The sequence below is a fragment of the Oculina patagonica genome, chromosome 12, assembly GCF_052425735.1.
Source record: "Oculina patagonica isolate OP01 chromosome 12, crgOcupat, whole genome shotgun sequence".
In the NCBI taxonomy this organism is placed as follows: Eukaryota; Metazoa; Cnidaria; class Anthozoa; order Scleractinia; family Oculinidae; genus Oculina; species Oculina patagonica.
Genome location: NC_135769.1, coordinates 14,677,904 through 14,697,982, shown reverse-complemented (window position 1 = coordinate 14,697,982; position 20,079 = coordinate 14,677,904). Strand labels below are relative to the sequence as shown.

General features: G+C 37.2%; 1 protein-coding gene across 1 annotated transcript in view; it reads left to right on the top strand.

Moving 5' to 3' along the window:
• The window catches only part of LOC144632692 (eukaryotic translation initiation factor 3 subunit D-like), a 64,127-nt gene that overhangs the window by 30,394 nt on the left and 13,654 nt on the right, over window positions 1–20,079 (top strand). Inside the window, exons 6-9 of the mRNA XM_078491397.1 lie at window positions 112–244; window positions 3,108–3,203; window positions 3,816–3,864; window positions 10,831–11,044. Of these exons, the coding sequence (XP_078347523.1) occupies window positions 112–244; window positions 3,108–3,203; window positions 3,816–3,864; window positions 10,831–11,044 (492 nt within the window). The remainder of the gene's footprint in view (window positions 1–111; window positions 245–3,107; window positions 3,204–3,815; window positions 3,865–10,830; window positions 11,045–20,079) is intronic.

Genomic DNA, 20,079 nt, shown 5'->3' with positions numbered 1-20,079 from the left:
TGTATATTGTATTGGCCATACATCACTACAATAACTGTATAATCATGTTGAAGATTAAGGGAACATTGTGTCATTAAAGTGAAAGCCAAATGCCTTCTTTTCTCTTTCTAGGTATGTGTGTGGTAGTGTAGAGTATTATGAGAAAAGTTATGATCGTGTGACAACAAAGAATGAAGTGCCTTTAGCTGGAGTAAACAGAATCTTCCACAAAGTCACAACCACAGATGACCCCATTATCAGGAAGGTATTTATCCCAATTCTACAATGTTGGAGATGTAGACAGATATGATTATGTTGACGATGTGCATTAAAGAAAGCAGTAAATTGCAGTAGTCAGTGTTTAATCTGTGCAAGCTGTCTCAGAAACACTACTACGGTAAAAAATAAAACTTAAGGTAAAAGCTGTTAAAATTGATGCTAAACGTTTTCGATCTGTTCGATCATCATCAGAGTGAAAAAATCTGCATACACTCATCGTTCTTATAGTTCAGATAACAACAGTTATGTAATACCTGTTCCCATTGGGAACAAGGTGAGGTCCAGTGATTGCACTTGTTTGTTTAGTTCAGGGTGGTAGCGTGCAATGTAGAATGCTTCTTTTATTCTTCTTTTTAACCATGAGTGGGCAGTGGTTAAAACATTCCACGTGAACTTGTGATTAGGGTGTTTTCTGATGTGCTTGGCTGGCTCTGACTGCTTATTGACATCTGAATGTTCGTTAACACGAACCTCGAGGTTGCGTGCTGTTTCGCCAATGTATGTTACTCCACAATTACACTTGCCTTTGTAGATGACGTGTGACGGGTGTGTGATTTTGTCTTTTAACTTGAAGATTGATTCTGTCTTGCGTGTTTGCCACATTATGAAAAAGTTAAACCTCCATTTGGTGTACAAAAGCTTCTTTAAGAATTTCCTACTTTCTACTTCATTTGTTCTGCAGAAAGGGATACGAATTCCAAGTTTAGGTCTTTAATCGAAACAGTGGACAGGAATTATTGTTTCGTCGCTTTTTGGGTTTTCAAAATCGCGGATGACTTCATTCACCAATTTCGTGGGGTATCCTGCTTTGATGAATGAATGTTTGATGGCTTTGACTTCTGCTTGCCAATTGGTGGCTATTCGTTTTGCTTGATGTAGGGCCCCTAGAATAGTATTGCGCTTCCACCTATGGGATGGCCGATTTCCAATGTACTTGTAGTTTACCCGGTTTTTGGTAGACGCTGGTGGTGAAGTTTCCCTCATGATGGTTGAAAGAGGTGTCCAGGAAGTGGCCAGGGTTTTCTTCCACGGTAAACTTGATGTTTGGATGGTAGCTGTTTAACTTATCAATGCTCCCGACAATCTACTTAGATGTTTCTGCCTTTGTTTTGTACAACAGCGCTGTTTAGCGCTTCGGAAAAAACGTTGCACAAACCGAGGTAGTTTTGAGCCTGGCGGCATAGAGAGTCGAAAACAAGAGGTTTCTTGCCGGGAACTTCGTCAACGCGAGTTTTGCAGGATCCGCTTGGGTGCTGCCGCGACAAAGTTGCCGAGAAGTGACCTGGTTTTAGACTTAAAAAAATTCTTTATATGTTCCCCAGGACACCTTCCCTTCGCAAAATATTTTCTGTGTCTCATTAAATATTCATCAATGAATCTATCGATTCGTGCGAACGAAAACCTCATAAGTTTATCTTGTTTTCGCGGGATTTTGTAGATGTGTGATGATGTAAGGAGTGGAGATAGAAGTGAGAGCAAGCCGGCGGCACTCAACTGAAAGCAAAACTAGTATAATGTGACAACACGAGCAAGCGTATTCAATCAACAATCAGTCTTTATTTCACTTTCACCTCGGCAAATTCAGTACAGCTAACGGTAACGGTAACAGAGTAGAATAGTCTTGCCCGAAACAACAAAAACTAGACAACTGCAAACAGACTGCAGAAAAAGCTAGCTGCAAGCAAACTGGCGTGAAAGCTTACTGCATTAAAAGCGCGATCTATAAAAGGTTGAGGCTGACTCTGATCCTAAACTTAACTTGAAACGGCTTAACTCCCTAATCCCTTGGGGTTAGTGTTAAACTTTTTTTTTTTTTTGCGTTAGGGCTAGGCTTTTGCGTTAGGGCTAAGTCTGTAACCCTAATCTGAAACTCTAATCCCGACCCTACGGCCTTGGGGTTACCTTTTGCGTTAGGGCTAGGACTTTAACCCTAAAAATTTAGCTGACTTCATCGTCTTGAGAAACAAAAGGTTTCCTTTATTAATTGTTTGTAAAAGAAAAGTCAAAAGACGCCGCGCAAGCAAAAACCTTGTCTTTTTGCATGTGTTATTTTTCGAAAACGAAGGAAAGACCAGCAAAATTAAATAAAGGGCAGTGTTGAGCACACGTAAACGAACTTGCGTGCGAAATTTGGAGTTGTTTGTGAGAATTTTCAATTTGGCCAAAACACAAAGTGCGTTTCTTGCGCTTACGCCTTCAATTGTGGAGTAACATACATTGGCGAAACAGCACACAACCTCGAGGTCGTGTTAACGAACATTCAGATGTCAATAAGCAGTCAGAGCCAGCCAAGCACATCAGAAAACACCCTAATCACAAGCTCACGTGGAATGTTTTAACCACTGCCCACTCATGGTTAAAAAGAAGAATAAAATAAGCTTTCTACATTGCACGCTACCACCCTGAACTAAACAAACAAGTGCAATCACTGGACCTCACCTTGTTCCCAATGGGAACAGGTATTACATAACTGGTGTTATCTGAACTATAAGAACGATGAGCGTATGCAGATTTTTTTCACTCTGATGATGATCGAACAGATCGAAAACGTTTAGCATCAATTTTAACAGCTTTTACCTTAAGTTTTATTTTTAACCTTTTATCGGCGAAATGTATATATACTACTACGATAGTCAAGGGAATTTTGTTGAAAACTTTCAAGCTCTCTTGGAATGATTATCAATGGGAACAAAGTTGTAATTATAACTTGTGAAGCAATTCTTGTGATGTACTTGTATTGATGTCCCTATCTAAAACAAACTTTGAAATTTGTTTATATAGCAACTTAACATTCCAACTCCAAATATACAAATGTAAGTTTATGTGGGTACCACTATTTTTTGTTTCAGTTGCTTTCAAAAGGAAATGTTTTCACAACTGATGCCATTACAGCTACCCTCATGACTGCTACACGTTCTGTTTACTCATGGGATGTTATAGTTCAGGTATTGTACAAAGTGTACTTACCTTAATTTTGTAATTGTAATTCCTTCCACTTACCACGTTTGTCTCACAATAAATTATTATGATGTTGGTACATTTAGGTACATCAAGGGTAAACTGAGATTTATCGGAGTGGTTGCATTGTGCCTATTATATAGATGACAAAATACAAATGGTGAGATGTTATGGTGAACATGTTATGGCCATTCCTGTCTGGGGGATATACATGTACATCTGTACACTACAAGTTGCTTCATGATACAGAAAGATAGCAGAGGTGGCCTGATGAGTCACTAGGAATTTTACTGATACTGCACAGAGTTAAGGATTTAAAAAGTTTTGGTTTCAACCAATCTGCTAGCCCCCTCACATACCCTGAAGCTCACTTATTTTAAAATGTTCATATGCCTCAATCTGAGTATTTTCCTTTGTTTTGTATTCATTATCAAATACTTCCATAAACCAGAATAAACTAAAAGACTAAATTGAAGGAAAATTGAACCACAACATAGCTGTACCATCCCCTCTTACCATAGAGGAAGTTTCAGTAAGCTGTTGCTCCAAGGTACAAAATACACAGTCTCAAGATCTGTTTCTATATGTTATATCTGTAGCGTGTTGGATCTAAGTTGTTCTTCGACAAGAGAGATGATTCTGAATTTGGTAAGTTGAGAGTTGAAATTAAAACAATGAAAAAGCAATTTGTCTGACGTGCCTGTTTAAAAGGCACAGAGATTCCAACCCTCTCATTTTGGCCGGAAAACCTTCCTGTTTCTGCAATCGTTTCCGGCCTCCCAGATTCGACAATATTCTCCCGTTTTTTCGGCTATTTTGCTTGTTTACAAGCTTGTCACTCTCTTACCGAATTTTGCACATAGTTGGGACTGTTTTAATTTCTCAAGGGGATGCTTTTCATTGTGGGTGATGAAAGCGTCACTCAATAGTTATGTGTCAACACTTGCGATCCCATAGCAAAAACGTCACGGACTTGTCAGATTTGCAAAGGTTATGTAACAAATCTAAACTTAACCCACGTGTTTCTGAAAGGTGATCTATAAAAAGCGTTGCTTATATTTAACTTAGGGCATTAAATTTCGTAGCAATGGATTTCGTAAATAATCACTAGCACTTGTAACATTATTTAAAAATTACAACCCGTGGCCGATGTGCTAGCCTCCTACACAACTTCTGCGTAGGAGGCTACCGATGTGCATGATGTGCACAAAATGATGATTTCAGGCAGTTCTGTAGTCTTGATAAATGTTACAAATTTACCCTGTACTTTACCTGTATGACTCAAACCGTAGCGAAAAGGTAAAATGAATTTAATTATTACGATTACAGTGATCCAGTTTTTGATAACATCAAACTAAAACATATTAAAATTTACAAATGCAAGAGAAACTGACAACATTGAACAATCAAATTAAAAACGAAACGAAAAAAGGTTACCGATATGTCCTCCCTCTTGCCTGAACATCTGAAAACGCTAAAGGCAATGAAGACAAATTTGTACTGGTACAAGTCTTTCACACACTAAAGCAGCGCTGATATTTAACCTAAGGCACTAAATTTCGTGACCATTGATTGCGTAACTAACGCTAAACACAAGTAAAATATCACTGCACTTTTTCGTGTTCTTCCAGACATACACATTCCAGAATGTCTGGGACTCGGGGACAATTGCACTTCTTCGTGAATTTTCTGTCGTGCATAACCTTTATCCGGAACCCTGCATTAAACCGAGTAGAAATCATCCTTACTCGAATGGAAACAACTATCGGTATTTAGAAAAAGGCAATCAACAATTTTTTTGTTTTTAACCAATCCACAGTGTAAACAACTGAGTCGCAAAGCGCTCCTGTAATGATAAGTTCGAAGAACAACGAACAGGATAAACCTTCGACTCATCCTTCATGCAAAATAGTCGATATCTCGAAGAGATCTTTGATTTTTTGTTACTTTCTTCTACGGTGTAGCAAAGTAAGCTTTGCTACACTAGCCTTTTTTGTACGATCCTTTGTCGTTTCTCTATGGTATCTCGGGCAATCATCTCGGGCTTCTTTTACCTTAAGGACAACCTACCTTGATCGACCCTTGATCCCGCGGTTTTTTGGACGTGGTAATGCGTCGACTTTGTACGACGTTTGCGTTCGTTCATTCCTGTTTTTGCTTGGTTTTGTATGGGCAACCTACCTTGATCGACCTACCTTGGTTTTTAGTCGGTAGATTTTCACTGACTATGATCTCAAAATATAGAAAATGGCATCTTAGAGGCCTATATTTTTTTTCCGGGGGTGCATGCACACGAACCTCCCAGAGGCTCGCACAGGCTCGCACCTTCCGCGCTTGTGGCCGCAACCAAAATCTCCCGTTTTTTCATCTCAGAGGGTTGGAATCTCAGAAGGCTGATCTTATTAATAGTACCTGCATGTGTTACCCTGTAACAAATACAGCATCAAACAGTAACCATTAATAAACTGTGTCATCCCTTGACTACAGTTGCACCAAGATTATTACACCATTTTTAATACCCTGCACACTGTATGTACAGCTATTCTAACGGGACAGGATGGGAAACTCTTGTGGGTCCCATCATGTCGCCAAAGACAAAATGCTTTAAAGGGACAGTTTCACGGTACGGCGCATGTACAAGTTATGATGCAAGCAAAATCACTTCTATTGTTTATAAACCAATCGAAAGCGATATGTCAATATGTCAATATGCAAATCCTGCGCGTATTTTGCCCATGTCATGGAATTTTCATGTACCGTAAGCTGATCGATTGACTCGTCTGACTCGTTCAATCGACTCTCTTCACAATTTCAAAGCTCGTGCTGAAAATGTCGCCAGCATCTGGCAAACCATTCAACTGCCAGTGTTATGGTGTGTGCTCAATGAAAGACAACTGGAAAGATGGAAGCAAATCGAATGATTTTCCTTGCAAAATCACACGGCGAGCTACACAAGAAAATACCTCTGCATTGCTTTGTTTATATGTCTGGAATGATTGATGAAAAGCGTAAAACGAAAAGGATTTTCAGTTTTCTTTATACTTGAAAGCTTGTACATTCAACGCTTCTGTTATGATACAATTCTCTCACTCGCATGAAGTTGCTGTGAAGATAAATTGGATAAATCGACTGAAACGTACGTTCGAATTCAATTTTGAGATGCAGGAATACAATCGCAAAAACGTTGATGTTGACATGAGATTTCTTAGCTTATGCCGTGATCCAAAATAGATGTAACTCCTTGTAGCTATTTTCTAAATGGTATCAACAATCTACCGCTTTATTTTGTTTTGCAACAGAACTTTGTGGTATTTGTGTAGTGAGCTAACACTCAGTGTGATCGCTCGTTTGTATCTTATCACGTCCACTATCACATCACACATATAAATTTTATTCAAGCGCACCAAAACACTGTTCATACCAAACCGCACATTCTACAATTACATATATGAATTTCCAAATGATAGATCCTTCTGTAAGCCACACAAGACTGCTTAGCCCCACACTAGATTGATCTGATTATCTTTTCGACCATGTTCGATCGCCAAGTACTCTTGAGAACGTCCCGTCGCCGGTCAATCATGATGTCGCTTGCAAGTTTCCGTATATTAAATAGCTTTTTCGTTGCCTAAAGGCCTCAATCAGTCAACAAAACATCACTCACAGGTACTTGAGAAATAGCTGACTTCAGTTTATCTACTAAGCGGAACGACGGATGACAATGTTTAACGACGGATTTATTCGGATATAACAAACGATCGCTACTTTGAATTTGTGTTGACCCGTATACGTCACGCATGCGTATTACTGTGAAACCCTCGCTTTAAGATGTGTATTTTTGTATTGGACGGTGTCGTCAATAATTTGATCTTTATAAAAGCACTTTACAAAACCAATCTTTTCGAGATGGTAGAAATCATTCCTTTCACTGACTACGCTGAATTTGTTCTTCTTGATTTATATAAAGCAAACACTTAAAAACATTTTTTGAAGAATTAAGAATTTCCGTATGAAAAAATTATTCGAAACGATCTGGATATTTAATCACACAACGAAAGATCGATTTCTTTAATACAGCTGTATGTACATTTTTTTATATTTGCTTGAGAGGTTCTGTCAAGGTACTCGTTTATACATAATTTTCTCAACTGTACTTACACTAATTTATTAATCGGGCGTGGCCGATTTATAGTTTACCCTTTGGTCGTCCTAGACGATAGTCTCCTGTCAGCTAAAAATGACGGGAATAGCCTGGGCCAATCGTTTTCATTTCAGTTTTGACAGTAAATCGTTGTAGGAACACTGGGTCGACTTTTGGGCTAATCTACAATCTGATTCTCTTCTTTGCTTCGGCGGGAGAACAGAGAAAAAAGCTTAAGGGGTAAAGTACTAATAATCACCATTGCGAAACTGTAGTTGCTTTGACAAGTTGAAGCTATTTTTGTAAATTAAAGGGGTAACGTCATTCATGTCACGCAATGTTTTTGTGGGAAACTTTGAAACTAGACGCTTTGCTGGTTTCTACAAAATTAATAGCAGTGTGATCTGGCGGTACATTTTTTTGAGGCGGACTCCACTTTTTTTTATATATTTAGCAAGAAGTATGCCATTTTCATTTCCGCACAGTTGGGCGTCAAAGTCACCTGTCACAAAGAGTAGAATGTTTGCACAACTTGGTTTGGATATATTTTAGATTTGACTAGTGACGTTAGTAAGACACTTCTCAATACGTCAGCAAAACATTGGCAATGTACAGTATTGGTGTGAACTTGAATGGAATTTTCTACGAGATCAGTAAAGCTATCGAATGAAAAGATGACTTGAAAATGAAAACTTCGAATAATTATAATTAAATACCAATTGAATTTTAGATGAGAAATTCCGGAAGTGACATCTGTGTTCAAAATAGGAACTTAAAGTTCCGAAAAAAAAGACCACATGTTTTGTAAAAATCACAGACAAACATGATCAAGAAAACAAAACATGCCAATGGGTTTTATTCACGAAAATACAACTTTCTTAAGAAAGAGTTTGTAAACAAGAAAATGGAATCGAATTACATTTCACACGAAATTTGCATACATTTGAACTTGCAAAAAAGAAGTATCTCTGCCGAGACATAATAGCGAGACCTTACATTAATAATTATTGTATTCTGATCTGATTGTTATTTTTTATGCATTAACTATTTGAAAGTGGTTCTCATCGATGAAAACAAAACGGTTTTTCATTCACTGCTTGAAGTATTTATAGACATGAAAACATTCGCTTAATCAAATTACATTCTGCACGAAATATTTTGTATCCATTTGTCTCGAAACTTTGAGGTAATTGAAATCTTTGTGGACAGTACTGCATAAAAGCAGTTCATAGAATTGAATAAAAAGATAAGAACCATATTGATAAAGGATATTTTAAAACTTTATTTTGACGAAATTCAGGATTTTCAAAGACTGCCAGTAAACGGCTGTATCTTGTCTGTCTCTAACGATTTTGCTACGGTTTCGAACGAGCTAATTATTCAACATGGTATCATGGAAGCGGGCAGAAGTCGGTTCGTTCTGAATTTTTTAATACGGTATACAAGTTACAGGTCGATATACAGACCCTCTGTACAGTAAAAAACGTTTTGGGAACAAACCATTGTGACATGATTGTGAACTTATTTTCTATGTTGATCAGTAAAAATCCTTAGTACGACATGAGGTTTGTTATCAAGTTCATTAGTACGTTAATACTGCAAGGTGTATAACCTCAGAGAATTATTATCAAGTGTGTTTTGTTTTATTAGCGGTTTATACTCTAAGGTCTTGGTATGAAAGATCAAAATTAAGGCATACGATACTGAATTGGTTAGGAAATGTAAACAAACATTAAATTGAATGAAAGTAGAAAGGGAGGGACAGGTGGGGGTGAAAGGCTAAGGAGATGGAAAGGGAGGGAGAATTAAAATCCATGCTTGGTTATATCACGCAACCTTTGACTTCTGTTGTTTTCTCACAAGAACAAAACTTAAGGTGGGGTTCTACCTAAATTTAAATGGAACTTTAAGAGATTTAAAGAAGGGATTGAAGAAAAGAATGGAAACACCTCCAAACAGTTGACCCCCTCGCAAGAGCACTCCGGGTTGTCAGGAGACTGTTTGGTGTCCGTCCACCAATTTTTAACTTCAATTCAAATTTTAAAATCACATTAAATCTCCAATATTTCTTATTTGTCTAAATTTTACTAATCCTTTGAGAAAAACTATCGCCTCCCAGACATCCCCCAAAATCGTCCAAAAATGAACAAAATACTGCAAAACAAATATATATGGGATAAGTAAAGCTTTTTTGGATTCCTTGAAACGCCGTTGAAATGGTTTTCAGTGATTTCCAGCCCTTATACTTTGGGTCAGAACTACTATTCTTCACCAGTTGCTATTACAGTAATGGTATGAAACAAATACCTAATCATTGATCAATAAGTTGTGATCATTTTCTTGACAATAGTAGTTACCTGATTAGGAGTTGTATACTATTCCATTAAAGTGTAAGGGCTGGAAAATACTGAAATGCGTCAGCCACCTAAAGCGTTGGAAAAATTGGTCTTTAGGTAAAAACCCTGCCTTTATTAAGTATTGAGAAAAGGCTGCACTTTGCTAGGTGTTACAAGTTTATATTTTCTAGACGTCTAGTTCAATCGTTTATTTGTATTGTGCGAAATATATTTTTATAAATTGAGCCCATTATGTCATTAGGTAATAATGCAATCTTGAAAACATTCCAGATTTTCATTATTAAATTGAAACACGAAAAATTCAAATTTGGGAAAACAAGCATGTCAAAATGACGTTGCCATGGTGATTTCAAGTTACTGGCACAATAACTAATCCTACCAAATTATTGCGAGATAAATTTTAGATAAACGCGCAAAATTTGGCAGCGTTTGGTTGAATCTTGAAAAAGTTATAAGCGTCCAAAGTCAGCGCGGGCCTCAAAACCCGGCCTGAATAGGTTTAAGTGACTGTTTTTCCAGTGATTTTTACTGTACTGTACCCTGCCTTTCAACTCAAAACAGATAGCTAATTGAAAGATAGCTAATTATTAAGCGCCCGATTTTAAGCTTCTCAAGCTTCTTGTTCTTTTTGCATGTTTCCTTTTTTGCTTGAACACTCGTGATAGCAACTAAAACTCAAATGAACAGTCGGAATATTCATAAATTTTTTTGAGTTTTAACGTATTTCTACGTTACAAAATATGCGAACTTAATAAACATTCTTGTCAGTATAACTGAAAATAACATCGATTAGAACATTTATCAAGCCAAAACAAGTGTAAAATACTCACATTCTCAATACGACGGTAAGGGCGAAATGCCCTCCTTGACAAGACGAGGACGGCAGAGAGTTGAGTTTTTGTGTGATTGCCTGGTTGTGTAAATTTACTTCCGGTAGCCATCCTAGCTCATCCCGTCCTGTTATCTTAAGGTCACTAGTGTAACAGATCATATACTTCAACATGTATAAGTACAGTGACTGCTCCCTTATGTGACAACACCTAGCCAGCCTATGAAATGTATTTGTTGCACAGCAAGTTGTTTTCTGATTTGCTGATGAAATCTTTGTTTTCTTAGATTTGCTCACAGTGAGTGAAACTGCACATGATGTGGTTTTTGATGAAGGAAATGGGATAAATTCACCCACAAATCTTGGCCTTGAAGCAACATTCGTCAATCAAAATTTCTCGCAGCAGTGCTTGAAAAGGGGACTAGACAAAAAGGTGTTTCCTAATCATAACCCTTTTGTTACTGATGAGGATGAAGGCCAAGTAGCATCTGTGGCATACAGGTATGAAGATAAACAAACAAGTGAATAAAACTATTTATGAAATTATTTTCCTATAAATTAATGAAACTTGTTATTTTAGTTAACATGTAGAAATAAAAAACTTTCTTTGCTTTTTCTCTTTTGTGTCAAAAATGTCACATGCTTGTGTCAAGAATGTCACATGCACTGTACAATGTACATTAAGTTTTAGTTCTATTTAACTTTAGTCCTCATAAGCTACCCACTACAAGTTTATCAATACTTGTGGTGACCACACATTTGAGGAATAATAAAGTCTAGATCTTTTCACATGCCTGGGTCATTTGCCAGCTGGGTGTGATGTATAATCCAGACACATTAATTATTTTCAGCACCGATTTTGTGAAGCCATGCAGTGTACAAGATCATAATTCCTGTTTAGCAACAGTTGTTGAACTTGAAACTACTCGAACAAAAAGCATTTGAAAAGCCTGCATGGTTATACAGCATAGCTTTTTGTGGCTCCGTTTGCACATGCAACGTAGCCACTATGCAGGAGAATCCGTAATGCTGTAAGTGTTACAAAAAATAGTATGTTTGGCTAAAAATAGTAACTGTTACTAAACATGGGTTCTTTTGTTCTGTCACGTATGCTTTCATTTTGTTTTACTTGCTGTTGACATCATGCTACAAGTCATAAGAGCAAAGTGTTACATAATGGCAGGAATTGCTGACACAAGGAAACATAAATTTAACCTTTTGCGTACAGTCAACTCTCACTATAACGGACATTTTCAGGACAACAATTTGGTGTCCTCAATAGTGAAAGTTCATAGTAACGGGAGTTATTTTCAGTTATTCTCATTCGCCATTCGCATTCGGTGTCTGTAATAGCGAGGTGTTTCAAGGTGGGAGTTGAGTCTGTATTGGGCGTAATTGCTTGTGGGATATTCATGCAAACGAACCTATTGACGTCTTCGTGGGAGGCTATGCCATTGACCTTTTTTTGAAGGAAAAGGCATTTTTTGTCTGCTTTTTGAGTTATTTTCCCAAAAATACTTTTTAGTAGGTGCGATGGAACGTGTAGTCAGTCAGTCAGTCAGTCAGTCCGTGTGTGAGTGAATCAAGTATGTTTGTTTGTCACACCAATCAGGTTTGAAGCACTATCATAACCGAAGAAATTGCATCATATAAAGGGGAAGTAATCTGACACAGTTGTAAGCGGGTGATTCTATTCAAAGATTTTGCTCGCCTGCTTACAACGAACACGCCGCCAGCGAAAAGACCCAACACTAAATTGTTATTCGAGTGTTTGTTTAGGACGGGCTAGTTTTGCTGACCGTAGTAGAAATTGCATAAAGCATTTGCACAAAGCAGATTTGAAGAATAATGTTCTCATTGTGATGTTAATACTGTGGGGTATATTTACAAAGAGTCGTAAATATGGTAAGGAATCTTCTTAATGTGTTGTGGCCTCTTGTTTTAAGAGTTTGTGACGAGGAAACTTCCTAAATTTAATATATATATATATATTTTTTTAAATTAATTAATATTTTATTGACACTCAAAATAATACAAACAAAGTATATAACGGTTTTAGATAACATCAATGTTAGCAAAAATAAATTTAAATACACATATAACAAGGAAAAAATGATACAACATAGGAAACAATTAAAAAGCGGTAATTTTAAATATACATTATAATTATTTCATGGGGCATGGTGGCGTATTTTGCGGGCTAAAATGGAGAATTCAGCGGGCTAAAATATATTTTAGCCCGCTGCGGTGGACCAATCAGAAACAAGAAAAAAAACGAAGTCAGCCAATCAGAACTGAACACCATTCAACTGTTCGCGCCGTTTTCTTGCTGGCTGGCATAAGCTGGCATCGCTTCAAGCTCCTTTAGTCGAGACGCTTCAAAACTGTTTTTGAGCTTCAAAATGTTTGAAGGACTGAACGGGAAAGCAAATTTTCAGTCTTCTCAGCTAGAAGAAGAGGAATTACAGAAACTCAAAAAGAATCCAGGCGGCAAAGTGAATGTAAGTTTGTCTTCGTCGAGCAAAGCTCGCTCAGTTGAATTTCAGGCATATTCCAAACTGCCAGTTCAGTTAACAGCACAATTAATTTAAACACATCTACATGACAACCTTTTTCAAGCAAAGTTTGTTTTGAGTAATTTTGCGGTTTTCTGCCGAGTTTTGTAAATTTTTAAACCTGGTTTACAATCAGAAATAAACGCCGACTCGCAAGTCGGCAGTGTTCAAGATATCGCTTACTGTTTTTGATTCCTTAACTAAATGCCCTCCGAAATGATTATAATAGTAATAGAGTTGATGTTCGCGGGCGGAAAAAAAAACCGAGATTCAAGGATATCTAAACGTGAATACTTAAAAATTAAAGGAAATTCTTCCACTGCTTATTAAATTCTTCGAGTTGTTTATTTTTTATGGCAATTTGCCTAAGGGTATCAATCCTGATACCTAAGAAAGGGGGAAAGCTGTAAAAATTTATATTAGATTCGTCTTGAAAGCAGCAGAATATAAAGTATTTAGCGACAAGTGTAGCGTAATTTAGGAGATCTTTGTACTTAGTGTTGTTGTACCAACCGTATAGTATATTACGTTCATTGAGTTCGAAAGTCTGATTAGTTTTATCACACCACCAAATTTTGAAAGCATTCCAGAAGGCGGAGACTACATTACACAGGAAGAGCATGTGCGGAAGCGTTTCTGGCACAGCCTGGCAAGCGCGGCAGAGATCCGACTCAGACAAACTCGCACGAAACAATAATATTCTCGTTGGAAGGATGTTTTGTATGATTTTATACTGGAACATTTGTAATTTAACTTCTTGCGTTGTTAAGAAAGGCATCATATAGACATTTTTCAGGCTTTCTTTAGTAAAGCCATAACGTAAAATTTTAGTCTCGGCTAGCTGTAGGTGGTTGGAAGAAATGGTCTAGGATGGCTGTATAAGCAGAGTGAGTAGTGATATTTTGGGTGGGGGGTTCAAGCATGTAAACAAGACTATGGTTGGGGGGATCTGTTAATTTAAGTTTGCGCCGCCAACTAGTGGGGATGGAATTTATTAGTCCAAAATATGTGGTAAAGGGAACCTGCTTCAAAAGTTTTGCTGAAATTTGTCAATGGATAAAAAAGTAGAGTCAACATCAAGAAGGTCGTGCAGGCGTAAGATTCCATTTTGAAACCAGTGTTTAAAGAAGATTGTTCTTTTGTCTATTACTATATTGCTTTTGTTCCAAATTATTTCATTATGGATCTGTGTACTGTCATCAATAAGATCTGATCTGTAGTCTTGCCAGTACTTCAGTACCGAGCAATAATAGAAGGCCATCAACTTGGCTCAGCAAAAATTCTGGTATGGCTTTCCAGCCAGCATCAGAGTTTTGTTGTATCCTTGGATATCACGCAATTTTTTGGGCAGGATTCCATTATACTAAAATCCATCATCTTAAGACCACCACTGCTTTTCTCACCAATAATTGTGGCTTTTTTTATTTTCGGAGGTTTACCTTCCCAAATGAAAGTGAAAATCAGATTGTTGGTTTCATCAACAACACGGGGTGGTACGTACAGGTTGGAAGCGTTAAAAATCAGTTTTGACATTGCTAAAGTTTTTACAATGTTAATCCTGCCGATTAATGTCAGTTTTCTGCATTTCCATACATTCAAAAATTTTTTCATGTTGCGTATCTTGTCGCCAAAGTTTAATTTGTCTGCTCTAGGTGAGTCATATGAGAAAAAAACACCAAGCGCGCAAATAGGTTCTTGTGGCCAGTTAAAATTGAAAGGGGTGTCTTGTCTGTCTTTCCAACAACCCAACCACATAGCTTCGGTTTTTGACGTATTAACCTGTAAACCAGAAGTAGAAGCGAAATTCTTTAGCATATGTAGTAAATGTTCTATTGAATTGAGGTTGCTTACAAAAACGGTGGTATCGTCGGCATACATAGTTGATTTTTTTTCTTTTTCTCCGATTGTGATACCTTTAATGCGATCATCACGTTTGATAGCTCTGGCAAAAAGTTCAAGGCCAATAACAAAAAGTAAACCTGATAGTGGACAGCTCTGTCTCACACCTCGGTTTATTGGGAAAAGTGTGAAGCGTGCCCGTTGTTTAAAACGCAGCTGGAGATATCAGTGTGAAGAGTTTTAAACCATTGTAAAAAATTACCACCAAAATTAAAATGAATAAAGACCTTTTCTAAGGCCCCGTTTACACGGGTCCGGACAAATTTTTGCACGGACAAAAACTTGCACGGTTCCTCCTTGCGTTTACACGGGACCGGCGGAACTGGACAAATTTTTGAAGGGCTAAGTGTGCAAGTTTGGGACCTGAAAAAAGCAGGTCAAATTTTTGACTGGCACGGTTCCATATTTCATACGGACTCGTGTAGACACCCGAACCATGCAACTTTTTGCACAGATAGCGCGGTTAAGGCCTGGAATCTAGTTATATTTTGCCTGGTTGCTTAGCAAAAATGAAACATTTTGTTGCATTATGCTCCTATTTTGTTACATTTTGTTTTAAAAATTTAAAAATTTGAGGCAAAATAAACCCAGAAAGCAGTTCACAGATATGAGAAGACGAGCAGCGGTACGTCGGGGGAATTTCTCCTTGTCGTTATGAGGGTACTTTTCCAAAAACATTTTGGTTACGTCTTCGTACTTGCTCCTGACCGTTTCCCAATCAACTCCTTCCCCTGCTTTTCTTGCTTTGTAGTCTATAACTACATTAAGCAACAAATTAATTTCTTCATCAGACCACGTAAAGTTCTTGTCTGCCGCTTCTGCCGCCATGTTTGATTTGCCGCGTGCTGCATTAGCTGCAACATGATTGGCTTAAAACATTAGCAATAACCAATCACAACAGAGACGTAAAAAAGCCATTCAAATGCCGCAACTGGTCTAAAATTTGCACGGTTCCGTGTAAACACCACTTCAATCTGTAACAAAATTTGCACGGATCCATGTAAACAGGCGGTCCAGGTACAAAATTCGTCCGTGCAAAAATTTGTCCGGACCCGTGTAAACGGGGCCTTATAAGTAATGCCATTCAATGGTGTCAAACGCCTTGCGAAAGTCAAGAAATAGGGCAATTCCTGGCAGACTTTCTTTGTCGGTGTAGAACATAAGGTCTTGTATAAGCCTGATGTTTTCGCCGATATAACGCCCTTTTACATAGCCTGTTTGGTCAGGATTTGCTAGCTTCGGTAGAACCTTTTCTAGTCGCTTGGCCAAAACTTTAGTGAGGATTTTGTAATCCACATTTTACAGAGAAATCGGTCTCAGATTTTCCAGAATTGTTCTATCCTTAAATTTAGAAATACAGTTAACAATAAATACAAGCGAAAATAATGAATGACGTTTCGGTGACATCCTGGCACCATTTTCAAGTTAAAATTCATATGCGAAAGAGAGTTATTTATACTAAGATAAAGGTGTGATAATGAATAAATTAAGATAAAAATAACTGTTCAATGTTCATGTTCATTAATGAGAACAATGTCCGTTCAAGCCTAAACAAATACCTTCGCGCGAATTGAGTCCGACTGAGTGTTAAGGCTCGGTTTCTTCATGCGAATCCACAACATTTCGTGGATCAAGCAATCGAACTTTCCCTGACATTTCTTTAAGATCTTAAAATTGTTGGTCAGGTCGCCAACTTTATCAATTCGGTGTTCATTTTGAAGGTGTTTTCCAATGGCTGAAAATCGGTGTTCCTCAATGCGCTTATAAAGGCTGGTGTAACCGACGTATTCTGCATCGCACAGATCACATACATAGTTATAAACAACGCACTGTTGATTTATTACAGGTGGTTTTGACTCCTGTAATTTGAGATCACCTGTAATAAATCAACAGTGCGTTGTTTATAACTATGTATGTGATCTGTGCGATGCAGAATGTTACCCGCCGTCACCTTTATAAGCGCATTGAGGAACACCGATTTTCAGCCATTGGAAAACACCTTCAAAATGAACACCGAATTGGTAAAGTTGGCGACCTGACCAACAATTTTAAGATCTTAAAGAAATGTCAGGGAAAGTTCGATTGCTTGATCCACGAAATGTTGTGGATTCGCATGAAGAAACCGAGCCTTAACACTCAGTCGGACTCAATTCGCGCGAAGGTATTTGTTTAGGCTTGAACGGACATTGTTCTCATTAATGAACATGAACATTGAACAGTTATTTTTATCTTAATTTATTCATTATCACACCTTTATCTTAGTATAAATAACTCTCTTTCGCATATGAATTTTAACTTGAAAATGGTGCCAGGATGTCACCGAAACGTCGTTCATTATTTTCGCTTGTATTTATTGTTAACTGTTCTATCCTTATTCTTTTTTGGGATAAGAGAGATAATTCCGCGTCTTTGGGATATTGATAAAGAGCCATTGTGGAAGGCATACCGTAGTTAAGCTACTAACAATTGAGCTTTTCAGTTCGGACCAGAAGTATTTTAAAAATTCAGCAGGTAGTCCATCTGTACCGGGAGTTTTATTTGTAGAGAAACCCTTGAGGGCAATAAGTGCTTCTGTTTCTGTAATAAGACCTTCGCATTAAGCTTTTTCATCTTCGTTTAAGGAGGGAGTATTTTTTGGATTAAAAAATACATCGTTATCCTGTGAACACTGTGGCGGAGATTTTGTTCCTCTAAAATGTCAAATTGACTAGTTGTGAAAGAGCCGTCGCTCAGATTCAATTTAGTGACTAATTTTCTTGAATAATTTCTCTTTTCAAGACCATAAAAATATTTTTTGTTTTTAGTTCGTTAGAAATCAAAAAGTAATCTAGCCGACATTGCACTTTAAAAGACTTGTCCCTCCACGTGAATTGGCAAGCATCCGGATTTATAGATTGCCATATATCGTCGAGATCATATAGCTCGCAGAGTTTGTTAATTTCGTCGATGACTGGGCCTTTTTGTGTAACCGGGTTTCCTCCTTTTTTTATCCCGTTGAGTAAGAGCGCAATTAAAGTCGCCACCAATTATTATATTATCATGCGGGTATTCTTGAAGTTGATTTTGAAGGTCTTTGAAAAAGTATACCTGTTGATTAACGTCGTTAGGAGAGTATACGTTCACTAAAGTGAGATGTGAATCATCAGTTGTTAGTTTTGCAATTATAAATCTCCCGTTACTGTCTTGTGTTATGTTATCAATTTTCCAGTCGAGCTTGGGATTTAAAAGAATCATAACGCCTTTACTGTGGTTGGTTCCATGATTAAACAATACTTTTCCACCCCATTCCGCTTCCCATATATTTGCTATTTCTTTTGAGCTATAAGTTTCCTGAAGGAATATAAAGTCTTTGTTCTGTTTATGCAGCCATCTAAAAAGGGCACGCCGTTTTAAAGATTTGTTAAGACCTCTTACGTTGACAGTGAGACCTTTTAAGTTGAAGGTGTTGATTAAGGAGAGGTGTGGCGATTAAGCCAGAGCAAGACGTATGAATTTGACAGCTTTCTCCCTAAATTTAATATTGCTTGAGACTCTGTGCCCGACTCTGTGCCGCCAGCTGAAAACCGCAATTAATTTATTTAATAGTCTCTTTAGGGTCTTGCTTGATTCACTGATTTTTGGGCAATAAGCGTTTATGTTTATACCTTAAAATACACCCGTTTAGACATTAAATTAACTGGTATGGGTATTGATTTTAAAATGGCTTTGCTTTTAAAAGTAACCACGATCGATAGTGGCAACAGGCTTGAATAAGAGCATAAATTAATTAATTAATTCTTGTTCCTGTTTGTTGAATGAAAATTTTCTGTTACGACAGGAAACAAATACTCCAGGTGTACTACGCTTTAAAAACTTTCCCAAAAAGATGGTTTTTGATTTGATTCCTTTATTACTTTTTCGATTAATCAATGGAGACATGGCGTTTTCAAGAAAAACAAAAGTATCATGTTACAAAATGAGATAAACAAAAGTGACATGCTACGTGCATTTTAAAAAAACAAAGGTATCGTTTTACAGTGTTTGAAAAAACATAAAAGTATCCTGTAACAAACAAAAGTATCATGTTACGGTTCTAAACTTAGAGACTCAGGACAGTGCAGAATACAATGGAGTCGATCAACTAAAAGTATGGTGTTTTATTTTTAATGTTTATGTGCTTTATTTTACTTTCAATTAGACAATGAAACACCACTTGTGTTCCTTACGCTTATCTTTGCAACCGTTACACGATACTTTTGTTTTCCTTGCAAATGCTGTAACATGTTACTTTTGTGTTTTTTTGTTTTTAATAATTAAGCCAATTATTTCACTTTAATTTATTTAAGTTGTGGTTTTAACTGCTCGAAAGACATTTCTCGAAGAGTAAAGAACAAACCAAATAAAAAACATCTATTTCAATTTTTTTTTTTAAAGCGCAGTACAGCTTGGATAGTTGTTTCCTGGTTATTATAAGTTTTGCGGCGAAAATCACGGTGCAAGCTTTTGCATACTTAATTACGAAACCACTGTGAAAGTCTGAAAATCTAATTTAATTTATTTGCGGTTTTAACTTGGCGCCACGGAGTCGGCAGGAATCCTACTGCAAACACGTGATACACGTTATTAGAATATAATGTAATCTAATCTGCGCATGTGTTTGGCGCAAAGTACTATCTAAAGAATAGTACCACAAGGAGAGCAAAGGGTTTTCTGAAACAAATACGGTATATACCGGTACCTTTGAAATCTTCATATGCACCACATTTTACCTGAGGCATACAGTCAGGTGCTCCCCACCCCCACCCCGTCCACAGGAATAATTAATTAATTAATATTAATTTATTCATTGACTATTAATGTTTACACCTAAGCACTTTTAGTGGTTTAGGGGTTTAGCAGACAATAGCCCCAACAAACCATCACAATATTGCATTATGCTCTAAAAAGCTCGCAACAAAATAAGCGCTTAAATTTCGTGACATTTTGACAGTTAAATTAGTTTTTTGTTTTTGAAATGATAAAAAATTTACTATTCAACGAAACAGTTTTGATGTAACAAAGTGCACATAAAAATTGTTTTGTCTGCAAGCACTTTTTTTCCAA